General features: G+C 39.0%; 1 protein-coding gene across 2 annotated transcripts; it reads left to right on the forward strand.

Annotated features, from left to right (window-relative positions):
• The first annotated feature begins 792 nt into the window (after positions 1-792).
• Positions 793-18,778, forward strand: slc9a3.2 (solute carrier family 9 member A3, tandem duplicate 2). 2 transcript variants are annotated; one of them, XM_039821230.1, is made up of 16 exons: positions 793-1,256; positions 10,122-10,427; positions 10,994-11,154; positions 11,892-11,970; positions 12,140-12,317; positions 12,425-12,645; positions 12,748-12,950; positions 13,071-13,160; positions 13,255-13,325; positions 13,757-13,886; positions 14,019-14,155; positions 14,578-14,701; positions 15,190-15,363; positions 15,811-15,865; positions 15,980-16,060; positions 17,732-18,778. In XM_039821230.1, exons 1-16 carry the CDS (start codon positions 998-1,000, stop codon positions 18,007-18,009), a joined length of 2,547 nt encoding a protein of 848 aa, XP_039677164.1. In that variant the 5' UTR covers positions 793-997; the 3' UTR covers positions 18,010-18,778. The 2 variants fall into 2 exon arrangements, with proteins under 2 accessions (XP_039677164.1, XP_039677162.1); XM_039821228.1 differs by lacking the exon at positions 793-1,256 and adding an exon at positions 7,862-8,423.
• Positions 18,779-19,607: the final 829 nt, after the last annotated feature.

The raw sequence follows: 19,607 nt of genomic DNA on the forward strand, positions 1-19,607 counted from the left end.
GTCTATGGTCCAGATGCAGACAGACTAACAGGTAACAAAAACTACAAACATTAAAGCAACAATGATGAACCGACAAGGGGACAAAGACACAAGGGCGATTGAATGGAACCATAGACTGTATAAAACAGAGGCACGTTCTTTGATGTCGACACTTAGCAGATCCGAAATTGATTATTTTGCCATATTAAATATTTAAAATCCAAAGATATTCAATTTACATTCACAGAAGTCAAAGAAAAAGCATATCATCTTCACAACTGAGAAGCTGGAATTAGGGAAAGTTTGGCATTTTTGCTAGAAAAAAATATTTCAAGAGATATTTCGATGATTTCTGCTCAAGATCCACCTGATGGCTCAAAGCGCTTCACGGAGGTCCTCAGAGATACCCCGGAGCTTGGCAGACCTTGGCTGCTTTGAGCTCCGTGCACATGGCGTCACGGAGGGAAACCAAACAATAAGAAAATAAGATCTAGGATGTAAAACGAAACTAACTATTTTTGAAAATGTTGAAACATACCAACTACTTCAACTAAGCTCTTACTTAAATGTTTGCTTCTAAAAGTATTCAAATAAATAATAACTTCTAAAATTAGGGTCTTATGCAAACAATTTGGTACATTTGGTGAAAATCGGCTTATAAAACATTCATAGCCAATAGAGAAAAGACAGGAGAATCAAATGTTCCATTGAGGAAAGTGGCCAAACTAGCTGATCTGGGTTGAGAGTGGGAGGAGAAAGACGAGCATTAGAATGGGCTGACCTTCAGCGGCTGTTAAAAGCTGTATCCTGACAGAGAGGAGAGAGCAGAGAGGGGGCCACAGTGCTCAGGCCAAAGATGTGGACATAGGTAAGAACAACGTGAAACTGACCTGAGAAGGAAGGAGGAGACACAGGAGAGGAATGAAATGACTCATAATCTGAGGTTGACCTGCAGCACTTGAGTCAACAGTCTAAATAACTTTTGCAGTAAGAGTTTGTGGAGCAATTTTCCCCAAACATGGCAGCTACATGGCAATTCGCACTTTTTATCTGCATGTTCCTGATGGAGTCCAGAGGCGAGACTCCGGCCAGTGATGTCACTACAATGACCATCACAAATTTAAGCAACAGGACCGAGGTGGCTCCAAGTTCTGGCCCTGGAAATAACAGTAGTGAAGGAAGCACCTCTCTGGCTGTTGTGAGCTGGAGGTGGGAACATGTCTCCACCCCGTACCTGGTGGCCCTGTGGGTCCTGGTCAGCTGGCTCTGCAAATTCAGTAAGTCAGTTATTTTAATAATAAATATGATTTAGTTGAGCATGTATTTTGATAAAGTCGTGGTGACTTATTTAGAGGTTGCATTAAATTGTGATTAGGGCTTTTTGACAGTGATTAGAGTGCAGAATTTACACTTCCAAGTAAAGGGGGTTGACATCACAATGTACTCCATTACAAGTAAAAGTCCTGCATTTATAGTTTCACTATTGCAACAAACAGCCAAAAAATCCTTTTAGTCTAATAATAGTATACATATTATGTTATTGGCTTATTATTAATGATCTGTTAACATGTAAGCATTTTAATATTGTAGCAGGTTGAGGTAGAGCTAATCATAATTACTTTTAAGTAGAGATGGTCCGATACCACTTTTTTGCTTCCCGATACCGATTCCGATACCTGAACTTGCGTATCGGCCGATACCGAGTACCGATCCGATACCAGCGTGTCATATATTTCATTATGTTTTAACATCTGTATACTACTATCTCTGTATGGATGTGATATGATTTCTTTCTTTGTTGTCGGTCTGGCTCAGGTTAAACTCTTTGTGAAACATGAACAAACGCAAACAAGGAATGCCCCAGAACTTTCTTTTATAGTTTTAATGAAAAAGAACATAAATAAACTACTTTAACATAGATTTTCTTTAGGGCTTCATTACGTGGTATCGGATCGGTGCATAAACTCCAGTACTTCCCGATACCGATACCAGCGTTTTAGGCAGTATCGGAGCCGATACCGATACTGGTATCGGTATCGGAACATCTCTACTTTTAAGTAGCTTAATCTCTAAAATGCATCCTATTTTAAAAGCTGATCACACACGTAGCTGCCAGTTTTTTAGGCACACTAGGCAGCTGTGGCTCAGTTAAGAGCAGTTGCCTGCCAATTGGAAGGTTGGTGGTTCGAACTCTGGCCATGCAGTCCCATGTCTAAGTGTCTTTGGGCAAGACACTGAACCCCAAATTGCTCCCGATGCTACACCATCAGAGTGTAAATGTGTGTGAATGTTTATCTGTTGAGCACGTGGCACCTTGTAGGGCAGCCCCGGCCACGGTGTATGAATGTGTGTGAATGATGAATGGTTCCTGTACTATGTAAAAGCAGTCCATTTACATTTACTTACTGTAGCTAAAACTAGTCTTACAAGTCTAATAAAACAGTCCTGAAATAAATCACCCCTTCATGAATAACAATAATAATTATACATTTTATTTTAGGGTGCTTTTCAGGACACCCAATGTTCTAATATTTTGTCCATCCCACTTATATCAAGGTCTGTAGATTATTTCACCCTGAAAAGTAGAGTAGCAGTATGACGTAATATAAAGTGGAAATACTTAAAGTACCGGGAGAGACTACAGAGACGCCAGGGGTGTTCATCTCACAGTTGTACATGAAGAAATGTATGTGTGATGTGTATAAAATGTTTTATTACGGTATATGTAATTGTATATAGTGATAGGCAGATACTGTATATGTTGATATAGTAACCTTTACGGAAATTCAAATAAGAAATCATCAATGGATAAAATCGATGAAGAACGGAAGAGACTGGAGAGCTTCTTGGAACTTCTATTAGTGATTAAAAAAAAAAAAGGCGGTGCTGTTCTTCAAGGAAGAAGCCAAAGCACTAGTCTTTTAGGAAAAAAAAAAATATATATATATAATGCCTTTAATGCATCTGGCACATTCTAAGAATAAGATAAAAACTTCAACGCGTTTCGGCGTAAAAGACATGTGCCTTGGCTTCTTCCTTGATGTCTATTGGATAAAATAACCACTTGTATCGCCCAACCTCATTCCAAGGTTCAGGGTTTGTCTGTAAAATATGTATCAATACATGGTATTGACAGACAGTTTTATTTTTTTAAGATTATTTTTTGGGGCTTTTCCGCCTTTAATTGACATGCAAACGCTTTAAATGGTTGTGGACAAAATCCACTTCTGAAAAAATGAATTTCAGATAAATGGCGGCCTAAAGAAAGCTTGACCTCTGTTAATGTATATGTCTCACCAGATGAAGCCGGAGTACTTGTCTTGTCCTAGAACATGGTAAATAGCAATTCATGTATACACAACAGACCCAAATGAGTTGCGGCACTGTGGACAATGTAAATGTTAATGCATTTGTGTGTGCGTGTGTGTGCATGTGTTTGTATACAACTCCACTGACATAAATATGGGACTGTGGTTGTCTGTAGATTATCCAGAAAATGACTGATGTTGATAACCAAACAATGAAATACGACACAATTAACTAACTTTTTTGTGTGTTTTTCTTGTTGTTTTTTTACAGTAGATATAGCGTGTGAGAGATGTTTTGGCAGCTTCAGTGTTAATCTGTGCTGCCTTTGTCTGAAAAGGTTACAGTTCTGTTTGTACTGACAGTAACTTGCACAAGACATTATAAGTGATAACAAAATAATGTGTTTAGTTTTAGTAGATGTTTCTGCAGCTACTGACATTTGTCTTTACATCTTTGTGAAAAGAAACAAATTTTGCAAGTTTGAGAGGTTAGACACTTAAAATTTGACTTAAAATAGTTATAAATATGTTCTAAAACAAACAAATCACCCCAAAAAACCTGATATCACCACTGTAACCTGAGGAACACTAATCCTCAACTGCAACAAGCTCCAGCACAAAGCCCAGTCGCTTATCTCTTTTCCTTCTCTCTTTCTCCATGAAATGAAGCTGCCTTCAAATGAGGAAATGTCAAATCTGTAAACCATCTGACGGAAAAAAAATAATTATTGTGAAATATAAAATCTACGTGCTATATTGGGAGGTTAAAGAACACAACAGGACGTCACACAAATGAGCCGTTTGGTGACACTGCACAACCCTGCGGAAATCACCAGATCGCTTGCTAAGTCTGCTATTTCATAAAGGGATTCAACTTTTTTGGATACAAAGAAAATAAGACTAAATGTTTGATTGTTCTGCAGTGGGGAAACCATTAGCATGCACTTACATTTAAATGTTTAAAACTAGACATACACACTTGTATTTCAAGAAGAACTGATGTAATATAACTTGATCCACATTTGTTACACTAAAGTGTTTGCTGGGTCACAAATGACTAATTTTCTTGAGCAAAAAAATGTTTTTATCACAGCAGCCTGACAAACACTAATCTTTAACTGCAGCTAATGTACCTCCCAGTCTAAAAACAACCTCTGTGTGACTTCCTTTTCACCACGAAGTTGACCTCTCGTAAAAGTGTGCACAGAGCTGTGTCCACTTTAGAATGATTGAAATGTTTAAGAGGACAGCCACTGTATAGCAATATGTATTAGGTCATTAGTTAATAAGGCTGAAAAGGGCATTTCATGCTTGACTGTACAGGCTGTGCAGCTAAATGTTCTTTAGAGCACATCAGAAACTAGTGGTGGAATGTAACTAATTTACTCAAGCACTATTCTTACTGTAAGTACAAATACGAGGTACTTGTACTTGCACTTCTAATCCACTACATCTTATATATTGTACTTTATTCCACACCATTTTCATGACAGTTTTAGTTCCTCTTCAAATAACAATATGTCATTCCCTTTCTGTAACATGTAAACCATGGATCTCCAGGTGTGTTGATTTTGAATGATGTGATCAACTGAAGGATGAAGTGTTTATTTAAATGTTGAGATAACTCACCTACTTCTTAAAATAGATGAACTGTTTAAAAAGCCTTTTGGATCAGCTGTCACGAAAACAGGGCTGTTTTTCTGACAACATGAAAAGTTGACTTTTTAGACACTTTTCAGGACAACGACGCAACAAACATATGGAATATGATGCATTGCTGTAGATTAAACTACCCAACAGTATATACAGGAGTTAAAATTAGCAGAACCTTAAACATCTACAGCAGTAAAATGCAACACACACATTAATACATCAGTAATATTAATACAAAAACATCAGATATAATAGTAAAACACTGACAGGGAACATTTTACAGCACAATGAATACTTTAAGCTGAATACTTACATAGTTTTACTTAAGTACAGTAAGGTTTTGAATACATTACTTTAACTAAGTAAATGGAATAAATAAATAATATTTTTGTGTCTTATGAGAGACATACTGGCACACACCGGTGCGTGCAACACATTGCGTGTGCGTAAGAGCTTACGTGTATCAAATCATCAAAGCAGTTCATCTTACCAATGAGGCTATTGTCCCTTGTACTATTCCCACAATGTGGGACACTTGGCTCAAAACAGTCGGTCATCATTATACAACAAGTTCAGTGAATCAATGCTTAGAGTATGTACTTAAAAGTAGCCTACTGTAAGAAGACTAATCTATCTTTGCTTTGGAGAGATACATTAAGTGTTAATTTTAAGGATAAAGCTGCTGATATTTTATATTCTTTCTTCTTAAAGTCAACAAATCTCACGAAAAGACCAAAACCAACAATGTGTTACTCTGCCAATTAATACTTTCCAACTTTATACTGTGTGGAACTCCCAAGCCTATTGATTAATAATGGCTCACAAATATACAGTTTCATTTTGTAAAGAGGCTCAGTATTTTTCCTAAACAGAGGGGCACTGTGGTTTTCAGTAATTTTACTCAAAGAGGAGTACACAGTGTATTTTTGGGGGACAATTTTTAGCTGTGGATTAACACACATTTGGTGTTTTAGTGTTTATTGCATCAGGACGGCGTATGCAGGATTTAGTCTAAATAAACTACAGTGCCCAGTTCAATGGTTTGGATCACTGTTTTTTTAAATTTTTATTTACATTACAACAAATTACATGCCATTTAGCCGCTTTTATCCAAAGTGACTATAGTTGCTATATATTGTATTTATCAACAGTCGCACGCCTCTGTAGCAACTAGGGGTTAAAGTGATGGTTCGGAGTAATTCACCCTAGGGTCCTTTGCACCATGACCTCGAGCCAAACACCCCCCCAGAAGCTTTTTTCACCTGGGTCGAACATTGGGAGAGTTAGCTAGAGTAGCGTTATCAGCTGAATAGCTTAGCGCAGGGGCTAATGGACCCACGTTTGTACACCAGAAGTTTATGTAAATAACACTTGCCTGCTGGCTTCTGCTCTCTGCTGTTGTTGTTGCTGCTGCTGTAAGATGAGTGCTTAGGGCCGTCTACAAATTACAACACCGAAAAGAGATGCAACAAAAATATTTATTAATTTAACTTTTTTTTTTTAAGTAAGTGTTGTAGTATAACTAGCAGGAGACAAGTAATAATTGAGGTAAGTTTGGAGACATTACCTTATTTAATCATTGAATTAATAAATATTTTTGTTGTAACTCTTTTTGGTGTAGTAATTTGTAGACGGCCCTAAGCACTCGTCTAACTGCAGGTAGCAGCAGCAGCAGCAGCAGCAGCAGCAGCAGCAACAGAGAGCTGAAGAGAGCAGGCAAGTGTTCATAAACTTCTGGTGTACTTACAAACTTTCCAATCCATCGTTTTATGAGAGCATAACCTATTTGTACTACTTGTAGACGTTTGGTATCATTTCGGGCATTATTAGTGGGGTAACTTACGAGATACAAATGTGGGTCCATTAGCCCCTGCGCTAAGCTATTCAGCTGATAACGCTACTCTAGCTAACTCTCCCAATGTTCGACCCAGGTGAAAAAAGCTTCTGGGGGGGTGTTTGGCTCGAGGTCATGGTGCAAAGGACCCTAGGGTGAAATTACTCCGAACCATCACTTTAAGTGTCTTGCTCAAGGACACATTGGTTGATGTATCGCAGTGGGAATCGAACCCAGAACCCCCACACTCAAGGTATGTGTCATATCCACTGTGCCATCACCACCCCAGTTTACAGTTTATGGACAACAATGGAGCTCCTGGACTTATCCTTTAAAAATCAGTATCATAAAGTAAATGTCAAACGTTTCAGGACAAAACAAAGGAATAAGCTTATGATGTGAATCATAGCTCCATTATATCATAGTATAAGTTTATTTCGGGAGGGTGAGAGGACAGCTTTGTCATCTCTCTCCTACGTCAAAGGACTGGGAGTCTTTAACCGAGATTGAGTAACGGCAACGTAAATCATTACTAAGCACAAAGCTGTCCTACGAAGCCAGTGGAAATGTTACCAAACGCACGGAGGTATTCATTCAACATCAAATGACCTCTGCTCCATCGCTCACTTCCTCACTCCCAGACACACACAAACTTGAGTTGATGTGTTTAGAGACCGGAAAAAGCGCAAACAAAGTAGTGACTGGTGGATGTTTCAAACGTGACTGAATAACTGGAGACCTTTCTTGGACATCCGGTACCCCCCCTACCTATGATCACACACACACACACGCACACCCACACACACGCGCACACACACACACACACACACACACACACACACACACACACGCGCAGCACGCCCCACACGCACGCCCACACACACACACACACACACACACACACACACACGCATACACACACACACACACACACACACACACGCACACGCACACACACACACACACACACACACACACACACACACACACACACACACACACACACACACACACACACACACATAACCTTGTCATAGAGGAGACACTGTACATATAAAAGGCTGAGTCCAGAGTTCTGCACACTTCTGAATTCACTGCGCCGCTGGTGACCACAGACTGCCGCAGGACACAAAGTCACAGACTGAGATAGAAAGATGGAGCACTAGAGGGAAAGAGAAGAGAAAAGATAGAAAGTGATAGTAAACAAAAGACAGAGAAAGCACATACCTACAAAAAGAAAAGGAGGGATAAGAGGTGTGACACACTGCCCGGCAGTTTGGTCTGGTCTTGGTACAAACAGTTGACCTGCTTGACTATCTGCGATAAAAGGACTTTTTTTCCCACTACATTTTTAAATCAATTTGATCGAATGCAACGCTGCAGATATGTACACCTCTGGCTGCTGGGGTCAGTGTTACCCATCTGCCTTATCTCAGGGGTCACAAGCGTGAACGGGGACGTGGCGCTACTGCATCAAGAGTCCCATCTGAAGCCGCTGTCTGAGTTCAAATCGAACTTGAATCAGACTGAACAAGACAATGGCTCCAGGGTCATCACAGGAATATCCATCGTGACCTTTAAGTGGAACCATGTAAAGACCCCTTACCTAGTTGCATTATGGATATTGGTGGCTGTTTTGGCTAAATTGGGTATGTAACAAACATTTTACGAAATGAAATGTCCTACAAAAGTGTTTTTTTTTATGATGTAGACTGATAGATATGGACTACCAGTCACCTATTACTACTATCTCAACTTGAAAAAAGAAGTTAAGAAAATAGCGAAGCACCAGCCTATTAGAGTTACGTCATGCATAATTTGGATATTGTGACAGATTCTTTTGTCAAACAAGATAATGTTGAGCTATTTTTAACCCGCCTAATGTCAAATAATTACAATGTTATCATCTTCTTACACACTCTGGAAGATCTTCCACATGTTGGCAAATGCATGAATTATACATATTATCTCGTACTGAAAACATTTTATTACATTTTAAAACAAAAATGTGTTTTGTGAAAGAAGGGAATATTCATTTGAACTTGTATTTTAAAGCCCCTGAACATTTTCTAAATAAATCTAAAGGTTTCTCACAACTCACAAGAGCTAGAACAAAAACACAAATAAATAACCCAAACTGTTCTAAGTTTGACTGAAAATGATATGTTCATCTAGGACCCTAACGTTTTATTGTCTTTTACAAGAAGGGAGCCAATACACATATAAAAATAAGAGAAGGAGAAAGAAACCACACCGCCCTATTAGCATTTAGCATCAGTTCATCATTCTCGTTTTTTTTCGTTATGCTTCAGGAAACCTTTCCAAAACTTATCAAGTTTGTTTTTTTGTGAAATAGCCCGGACCCCATTAATAATTCAAATTAATAATAAGAAGCTTTTTTTTTTTTTCAGGGACTTTAACGGTGCCAATACTTAAATTTTTGGAAAGGGAGACATTTTTATTATCTATTTGTTCTTTTTAAATTGCATATGGCTCTTATATTGTAACAAACAGTGTCCCTTCTGCTATCAGTGAACACTAGTCTGTGTTATCACGATAGCATGATGTTCCTGAGAACACTGGATTAGAAATTCCACAGATTGTCACAAGTTTTTGACCTTTTATAATCACTTCATCGTTTAATGTTCGATGCATCACATTTACAGGTTGCACTGATCTTCTACTTGCTCTTTTAGCTTCCTTTGGGTTCCACTCTCATGCACAAATATAAACACAGCATTGAAATATAACAGACCTTCATCAAAAATTTCTCAACTTATTCTTTAACTACTTTTAAATAGAGCATATTGTTACAACTAATCTTTAGCCCTGTGGGCTAGAAAGAGAAATCAACATTTTGAAATGGGTCTATTCTTATGGTTCAGTAGGTTTGATTATTAAATATGTAACACTTTGTCAGGCCATTAAATCGACCTTAAGAAAAGTCTTTAGTTACACAGAGAGATTTATAACCCTTCATATGCATCACCATGCTGGTTAATCATATGCCAAGAACAAAAAGTAGCACTTTCTCAGTTGATCATTTGTAAATTTTGCAACCTCACTGAGTTTTAGTTTCATGGTTTAGGTATGATGCGTTTTAAACTTTGTCAGTCAAATCTGAATATCTAAGAATTTAAGATTCAGTCTTATTACTGCTTATTATGAAACTACACTTGCTTGTGTGGGATCCCAATAGATAAAGTTTCACATTATAGTTTCTGATACATTTTTAAAGAAAAAAAACTTCTCTTCTCTTCTCTTCTCTTTCTCTTCTCTTCTCTTCTCTTCTCTTCTCTTCTCTTCTCTTCTCTTCTCTTCTCTTCTCTTCTCTTCTCTTCTCTCAGTCATCGAGTCCCTCCCTTCCTTTGTGACTAATGTGATCCCAGAGAGTGCCTTGCTCATTGCCTTCGGCTGGATTCTCGGTGGGATCATTTGGGCTGCAGACCTTCAGCAGACCTTCTCGCTGACCCCAAGAGTCTTCTTTTACTTCCTGTTGCCTCAAATCATCCTGGACGCGGGTTACTCCATGCCAAACAAGCTCTTCTTTACCAACTTGGGGGGCATCCTGCTCTATGCCATCTTGGGGACCGTCTGGTGTGCTGCCACCCTGGGGCTGTCGCTGTGGGGGTGTCAGGCGGGAGGAGCCATGGGTAAGAGACTTTCACTTTAGCAGGCTGCCTGCTGCTTTGTCACTCTCATTATTGTGTTAACTTATGTTTGTTGTTTATTTCTGTAGTTTATTTCAATAAGGGCTGTGCGGAGTGAAATAAATGTCCACTAGGACTGTGACGGGTGACTACAGGTTGAACTGTGTGAGGTGTGTCAGTGTCAGGCTCTAAAAAAACATTGTAGCCTACTAGGGTTGGAAATACTTTTATCTGATGAGAGTGATTGGAGGTCTGAGATGGAGTTATAGCTATTACCATGAATGGTATTTGATGTGTTTGTATCACATTTCATGGCAATCCATCCAATAGTTGTGTTACAGTCTGGACCAAAGCGGTGGATTGTCAAACCTGCTTTGCCATCCATAAATCCATGCTGCTGGTATGGCTAAAAACATAAAATTAAAAGAGAGCCAGGATTTATTCAGAAGAAGATTTTTAGTCAACTAGTGGATTGTAGGGTGATTAAAGGGCCGCTTTTCTTACAGCTTCTTTCAAACTAAATAAAAGCCAAATTAAGTGTATATTTTGGCCCGTGTGCTGTGCTGTAGGTGCTTTGGACATCGGTCTGCTGCAGTATCTTCTCTTCGGCAGTCTGATTGCTGCTGTGGACCCTGTAGCCGTCCTCGCTGTGTTTGAGCAAGTCCACGTCAATGAGGTCCTCTTCATCATGGTGTTTGGAGAGTCGCTGCTCAACGACGGTGTGACAGTGGTTCGTATGCTACAATGTTGTTGTTTTTACCTGAGAAGCAGAACAGTTTGCCGAGATGTCCATCATTTCCACACTTCTAAGACATAAGAATAAAGCATAAAGAATACAAACATTGTGCACTTCAGAGTGAGGACCTTTATCCTGACTGAGGTCTTGTCATCTTGCCTGAACTTTATCTCTCACTGGTCAATCAAAGTGCTCCTTGAGGAGGTTGATCTAATGAGAAATAGTACTTGTATGTGTTATGAATCATGGAATTCCGTGATGATTGAAGGAGAAAAAGGGAGCTACTTTCAACTTTTCACACCTTTCTAATGACAGTCTCTGACATCTCTGAGGCGTATTTAAAAAAAAAAAAAAAAGCATTGCACTGTTATATAATTATGTGAGGATAATTATTCTCCCCCAAGTATTTAACTTCTGGGAGTGAAAGAAACACTTTTAAACAAATATGTTCCAACCATGTGGAGTTCAATTAAAAAACAAGATATTCAAGTAAAAGCATCTAGTACAGCCTCATATTCAATACACATTGGCATTACAGACCCGAAACACAGGAAAATTGAAGAACCCTTGTGATGCATTTAAAGACAATATTGGAGCTGCAGATAAGGAATAATAACAAAAATATGAAGAAAGGATTTGAAATGAACAAATGTAGATCTATATATGTGATATCCATTTATAACCTTATTCTACCAAAAGATAGAAAATTTACCTTCTTCTTCTTCTCTTAGGTGCTCTTCAATGTATTTGATGCGTTTGTGAAACTGGGAGGACCCGGAATAAATGCTGTGGAGATCATTAAAGGGATAAGTAAGGAGTCAAATGTATTTACACATTAATAGGAAAGAATGTAACTTGTGGTGTAGGTGGTACTGCCTGGGTCCATAGATGCTAGGTTTGGTTTTAGAGATGCTATATGTATGCAGACATGTTTACAAGTTATACTGGATAACATATTTTGTCCTCTCGCTCTTTCCAGTTTCCTTCTTTATAGTGGCGTTCGGTGGTTCCCTCGTGGGCTTAGCATTCGGGCTGCTGGTCGCTTTACTGAGTAAATACACTAAAAACATCCAGATCATTGAGCCAGGCTTTATCTTCGTCTTGGGATACCTCTCCTACCTGACAGCTGATATGCTCTCCCTGTCTGCCATCCTTTCGTGAGTTCTCGATGAAAAACAACTCATTTGTTTTTCTGTACATAGAAATATTTATAGGAGGAGGCATAAAAACATGTTTAGTTATTTCTGTGCGTTTTGTTCTGTAGGGTCACCTTCTGTGGTGTGAGCAGCCAGAAGTACCTCAATTCAAACATGGCTGAGAGCTCTGTCAACACAGTCAGATATGTCATGAAGGTTTTTGCAAATGGATCAGAAACCATCATTTTTGTGTTCCTCGGCATCTCGGCCATTGATAAGACAATCTGGGTGTGGAACACAGGCTTCATCCTACTCACGCTCCTCTTCATCCTTGTGTACAGATTCATTGGTGAGATTTATGTCTTTTGCTCTTGGTTTTGAGTGCAAACAGCCCATTAGCTGATGTCAGAGGTCACAAATTATACTGTGTTTGTGTGCATGTGTACTACAGGTACCTTTATCCAAACCTGGTGGCTTAACCAGTACAGGCTGGTCCCTATTGCGCTCATAGATCAGCTGATTATGAGCTACGGTGGCCTGCGAGGGGCTGTCGCATATGGCCTGGCTGCGATGCTGGATGACCAGAGAATAAAGGAGAAGAAGCTGATGATCGGCACTACTCTCATTGTTGTGTACTTCACTGTCATTCTTCAGGTAACCACTTTTCTGTCTTTGTATTTAACCGATCAAAACTACAATATTGGTACTTTTTTTTTCTGTAACTTTCTCACACAAAAGGCATAATAGCTAACTATGAATTTCCTTCTGTTGCAGGGATTAACAATGAAACCTTTTGTCACGTGGCTTAAAGTAAAGAGAGCTGCAGTGGCCGAGGTCACACTCGTAGAAAAAGTGCAGAACAAGGTAGAGCTAAAAAAAAAACCCAAAACAGCAGGAAACAATATGTACAAGGGTGCAGTCCAACTTCTACAGAATCTCTGTTCTTGTTTTTTTTTAGGTGTTTGAACACTCGCTTGTTGCCATAGAAGATATATCTGGACAAATAGGAGATAACTACCTGAGGGGCAAGTATGTAAAGACATCTTTAAAACCAGACCCTTTTTAGGGGGGCTCAAGCCCCTAAATTTCATCTCAGCCCCCCTAAAAATTATAATAATAAAATAATAATAATAAAACAAATAAATCAATTTTAGTGCTTCAAGTTATAGTTTGTGAACTTGTCTGTTAGTGACAGAGGGCACACAATTACAGATTCAAAGAAAAAAGTTAAAAATCATGTGTTGCCAATGCTATGCACCTGTAACCCAGTCAAGGAAAGTTTTAGTTTTTATTTATTTATTGTTAACACATTTGCAAGGCACTGTATCCGTGTCACATTCTCATTAGGGGCTGAGCTCCCCAAAAGGTCTGATCCTAGATTCGCCCCTGTTTAAAACCATTTAAGTAGTACCAATGAAATGGCTTTCAATGAAACTACAATCTCTTCTTTCACTATGAAGGTGGAAAATATTTGAGGAGAAGTGGATGTCAAGGTTTTTGTTGACGTCGGAGGCGAGGAAGAAACAGGACTACATTTTCAACGTCTTCCATCAGCTGAACCTCAAGGATGCCGTGGGCTACGTGGATGAGGTGAGAGGGCCTAATACTGCATAAGTATATTCAAGTGTGTTTTGTTCAAGTGGACATTAAAGGACCAGACATGAGATTCAGCGCTGGTCAATGACAGTCGGTAAAGGAAGTCCTCTGGTCTTGATGTTGTAGGGTGAACGTAGAGGCTCTTTGGAGTTTGTCCGCAATGAATCTGCATTCATCGACTTCAAGAAGAAGTTTGGTGACGAATTCTCAGAGGTCATGCCTGACATCATGGCTGCTGCGTCAGATGATCCTGATGCTATGAGGTGAGCAAACATTTTTACCTGATTCACACCACAATCACAGGAGAAGGTAGTCTGTAAATAGAAGAACAAACTTTAAGAGCAATCATTTTCTGAAAAACTCTCCAATTCCTTTCATTTTTTTTCTATAAACATGAATTTGAAGATTGACATTTTTAAATACAAGATACCAGAGGTGCATTAAGTACTTAGAAGTTGAAAATCAGGGTTGATCTACAATTGTCCTTGATTGAATTTACTTCCATTAGATCTGCTCAGACACCGCCCTCTGGTGACCACAAGCAACCAAACTAGTAGAAATTATCTTGCTCTGACCATCTAGCTCCAATTCTCCACCATATTTTGTATGATAAGCTTAAATTAATGCTGTACTCTGAGTGTGTTAAATACATGAAGTAACTGACAGCATTTTATTCCTACTGTAGAAGAAACCCTGTGTCATCAGTGAGCCTGCAAATGCATGAGAAGACCATGCAGGGTATGAGAGAAACAGAGGACATCGACGCTCATCACCTGCTGCAACAGCATCTGTACAAGGGCAGGAAACAGGTAAGCATTTTCAGTTACATCACTATACACACTACATTCATAACATTGCATTGCATTTCCATATAGGTTAATGACTCACGAGAGATATAAAAAAAGAATGGTCAACATTGATGCAGCAGAGGCCAAGATATCCCGGTTTTCAGTCCCTACAACCTCCAGAAATGCTGTAGCCTACATTTCCCACCATGCAACACAATAGCTTCATGCAAGCTGCCTCCTAAATATGCGCTTCTTTCAAACCCTGCACCCTGCAGTTTGTCACAATCAGGGTTATTTTGTAACTTTAGAAGCCACATAGGACATTATACAACTGTAAAAGTGTCCCATTAAAAACAATGTCTGAAACTTATGACAAACTCTCTGGATGAGTAACAATTTAAGTAACAAGTTACTGTCTTCTTGTCCTCTCTGTCTTATAAAAAATCTGCTCTCAAATTCTCATACTGACTCTTTTCACATTTTTTTGTCTACTGTTTTCTGGTGAATAGCACTTGCACAGGTACAGCCGGAACCATTTCGATATCAACACAGATGATAATGAGGTGCAGGAGATCTTCCAGAGGACCATGAGAAACCGTTTGGAGTCCTTTAAGTCTGCAAAGATGGGCCTTGCTCCAGCAAAGACAATAACCAAGCACACAAAGAAAGACCAGCAACAGAAGGTCATTTTTATTTACAGGCATTTATTTACATTTATTAATGGCTGGGTATTAAACCTAAAAATCTTTTTTGGTAGCAATCAAAATGTGGTCATAGCACTGTCAAAAACTTTCATCAAACATCATGCCAGATTTGGTAATCTTTTAAAACATATTTTCTGTTCAGATAGTACCTGATTTAAATAAAAAGTTATCACAATTTTTGCATTCCTTTAAAAAAAAAAATCAAAATCAAAATTAGAGAAAACATAGAGAATACAGTTTTTGCAGGAAAGTAAGGTAATAAAAAGTATTATTATTTATTTTGATATTGTACTTAAAATCAGCACTAGAAAAAATAATACCCAGCCATAAGAGTCAAAACACGTGTACTACGGCTTTGCTTTTCACATTTTGTAACTTGGTTTAAGATGTAATTCACAAATAAAATAACTATTCTTCTACCTGCAGATGCCAAATGGGAAATCAACGGACACAAGTAAAAACTACTATGCTAATAATGAAGGTTAGAATCAGCGTTTCAGTTTTTAAAACTATACATAAGCCCTGAATGGCCCAAGTGCTTAATGAAAACCCTTATTTTGAAAAACAATTTCTTATTTTTTTCTTCTTCTTCTAGGTTTTGAGTTCTCAGAGGGAGCCTCTGGCTTAGAGGCATCTGGTGGTTCATTCCCCTTCAGGGTCAACTACAGAGCAGGAGGTAAAATGAATCAGTGGAAGAAGAACTACTCAGATCCTTTACTTGAGTAAAAGTACCAATACAACATTCTAGAAATACTTCATTACAAGTAAAAGTCCTTTATTTACAATCCTCCTTAAGTACAAAAACATTATCAGAAATAGTATCACAAAATACTCATTCTGGAGTAAAATGTCCCGTGACTGATTTATTATTTCATCTGACATTATTAGATTATCACTGATGCATCAAGGTGTAAGAAGTATTTCACAGTTGTGGCTGTTTGAGGTGGAGTTGGTTTTAATGGTACCATTTATTTGAAGCGGTGTAGATAAGACTGACATGACGCTGTCATAACCATGACACGACACCATGACAGTGTTTTTGAAAGTTTATGACTGTTGTCATTAAGTGTCATTCGGTCAATTATGACACTTTTAATGCAAAGTTAGTGTTGCTTGAGATGTTTGTCATGACAACTTGTCATTAAAGAAGACAACAATCTCTGTGTTATGACAATTTGACATTAACCTAGACAACATGACCTCATGAATATGTCATTGCAGGCCTAATTATCAAATTTAAAGAAACTGTGTCATGTCATGGTTATGATAGTGTCTTATGCACACCCCTTGAAATAAAGTATTACCTTTTTAACTCCTTTATGTAGTGGTATGGCAGCCTGGCTCCGCCCTCCTATGTACTTATGATCAATTTTCATTTTCCTTCAGTACTCCGTCTGGGTTTGCGGTATAGTCTTGGGTTTTCTCCGGCCAAATTTTTGGCGGTTCAATCAGCGAACAGAGGGAGTGGCTGAGAACGATGACGTTGAGGATGTGCACTAGAAAGATGCGAGCGAAGCCATTCAGTCCGTTGTGGCAGCGCTGCCGAATATCCAGAAGTTAAAGCCCGAGCAACAACAATGTTTGCTGAGTTTTGTTGGTGGCCATGATGTTGTGGCCCTCCTCCCCACGGAGTTTGGGAAAAGTTTGATTTTCCATCTCTCTCGCTCCGTTAGTGGTGAAGGAGTTGGCTAAGGCTAACGCTAGCGATGCTAAGCCGACGTCACGACCAAACGTTAGCGATTGGTTATGGCAGATCCAGAGTGGCTCTGGGCAGATCCAATAGATTTAAACTTCAACAGAGTACCCGCCTTCAGGGAAGTTAACACTTGTCAATAGAGAGTGGCCAGACTCTCTGTACAAATGAAATGTACGAGAGTCTGGTAGGACCTTATATATGTCAATGGGTAGGACCAGGCTAGTGGTATGGTAGTTTGGTCAAGTGGATCCAAACCTAGAGGTCAGGCCCCTCGGAATGGCCAGATAAGAAGAAAAAAACAAAGTTCTGCTACTTTTCTCTAAGCTTTGCTGGTTTTGTGAAACATTGAATGTTTTCTCAAGCAGTTATTTAAATGAACTGCTTAAAACTCAGGGCATCTATACTGTGACAACGGGCTCCAACTAGACACGGTTTAAAAAAAAAAAAAAAAAAAAAAAAATTGGGGGGGGTTTTTTTTTGTTGGAGAAAAAGAAAGAGAAAAATGAAAATACTCAAAAAGTACAAACCTCACAATTTGACTGAAGTTCAGAACTTAAAGTAAATGTACTTAGTTACTTTCCACTACTAGTTGTTACTGTCTATAACTCCCAAATCCTGTCAGCACTAATTCCGTTTCTTTCTTACAACCAGCTGGAATTGAGAATCCAACCTTCATGCCAGACCAGGACCCCATGGCACCGACGCAGATCCCTCCGTGGCAGGCGGAGGACGAGCCCGATGGCAGCACAGTGAGTCCTTCGCAGCGGGCCCAGGTGAGGCTGCCGTGGACGCCCACCAACCTGCGCCGCCTGGCCCCTCTACGCATCAGCAATCAGTCCACCGACTCCTTTGCACAGGCCGACACTCCTGCCTCGCAGGAGAAGGACAAGAAGTGGCCGCCTCCACCACCTCCTCCCTCTGACAAGTAGCAGCATCCCACCCTTCTTCATCTCCCTTTAACCTGGCTGCCTAAAGACACAGAACATAACATCAGACTTTGCACACTATACTCTCAAAATGTTGACTAGGGAAAGAATTGTTTTCCATGCCATTGCTTACCGGTAATCTTACTTCTGTGTCTCTAGACAAAACATTCCCAGTCTCACAACCTTTGTGCCCTTCTCTTCAGCTTCAGTTTGTTGCTCTTACTTGAGCAAAAGGGAGGCTGCACGTAAAGCCAGAGATCCTGTATGTGCAGTAGCAAGTTATTTACTAGCACACATCGAACATCATATATTCTCTCATCTGGTTCATAGTTCAAATCGGTCCCTATGAAGTATCTCATCCCTGAATGTTATGCAGGACCATTTTTCAAGAAAGTAGATAATTATGTATTGTGTTGATACATGATACATGTATTAGCTTTTTAGAGATTAGAGTGATATGAAAATAATTGCAGCTCTATAATCTTAATATAACATTTTTGTGTGTTTCGTCATATGTTTCAGAACATTACTTGCGGTCAAATATTAAACTTGAAAATAAGACCATTGTAAAAATGTCACATCTATGAAAGATATTTATTCACAAATGAAGTTTGTGTGGACATTTCCACCATCTCAAATCTGTGCACAATTGAACGGGTATATACAGTATATTTTTATGTTCCTCTAACAAAGAGCACTTTGACTGATGGTTTTGAACTGTATGGATTGAAAATATGGATTTGGAAATAAAAATGAAGTATTTGTGGAGTCAGTTACTGTGTATTAAGTGAAATGATTAGTCACTTCATTGATTAGTATATTGATTAATCAATCTCTTTTCATATACTATATGCATTATTATATATTATAACTACAGATGAAAATGAGCCTTTTTAGCTAAATCTGGTACATTGACATCCAACTGATGTTAAAGAGACCCTATTATACTCCTTTTCATTGTCATATTTGTACTTCTGGGGTCTACTAGGAAAGGTTTACATGCTTTGATGTTCAAAAAACATATTATGTTTCTCATGCTGCCATTGCTGCAGCTCCTCCACCTGAAACACTCTGTCTGAGCTCTTGGCCCGCCTTCTTGAAAAGCCCAGTCTGCTCCGATTGGTCAGCTGGCCCACTCTGATTGGTCAACCAGATTCCAACAAGCCACTGGGCGGGCTGTGCTTTGCTCAGGAAGCACCAATAGGCAGCACAATTGAAAAACTGGGCTGTCTTTCTCAATCAATGACATCTCTAATTGGGGAATTTCAAACCGGAATGTGTTTCGGATATTTTCTGCAGTTGAGAAAAAAGTGCTGTCTGTGGGAGAGAAAGCTCCATGTGGAGTGAAATGTGTTTTTTTGTACTTTATACACCTATTGCATAAACAAAAACCTATATACCACACTAAAAGACAGAAAAAAGCATAATAGGGGCTCTTTAATTAATGTGTGCTGTACCCAATACATAAAAGTAAGGTAATTAGAGAAAGTAAAAAATATGTCACCTTCAGCAATTGGAACTTGTGACGGCAATTTTAACAATCTTCTGACTATTTCATAAACTAACCTATTATTCAGATGAATCAATAATAATAAAATAAT

This window comes from Perca fluviatilis, chromosome 13, assembly GCF_010015445.1.
Source record: "Perca fluviatilis chromosome 13, GENO_Pfluv_1.0, whole genome shotgun sequence".
Lineage (NCBI taxonomy): Eukaryota > Metazoa > Chordata > Actinopteri > Perciformes > Percidae > Perca > Perca fluviatilis.

What these genes read in the sequence shown, in the direction of transcription:
- slc9a3.2 (XM_039821228.1), top strand. Translation starts at nt 8,144, where the DNA reads ATGCAACGCTGCAGATATGTACACCTCTGGCTGCTGGGGTCAGTGTTA. An exon ending in TCCCTGTCTGCCATCCTTTC is followed by an intron (nt 12,318 to 12,424) that starts GTGAGTTCTCGA and finishes TTTGTTCTGTAG; the next exon opens with GGTCACCTTCTGTGGTGTGA. An exon ending in TGTACAAGGGCAGGAAACAG is followed by an intron (nt 14,702 to 15,189) that starts GTAAGCATTTTC and finishes TCTGGTGAATAG; the next exon opens with CACTTGCACAGGTACAGCCG.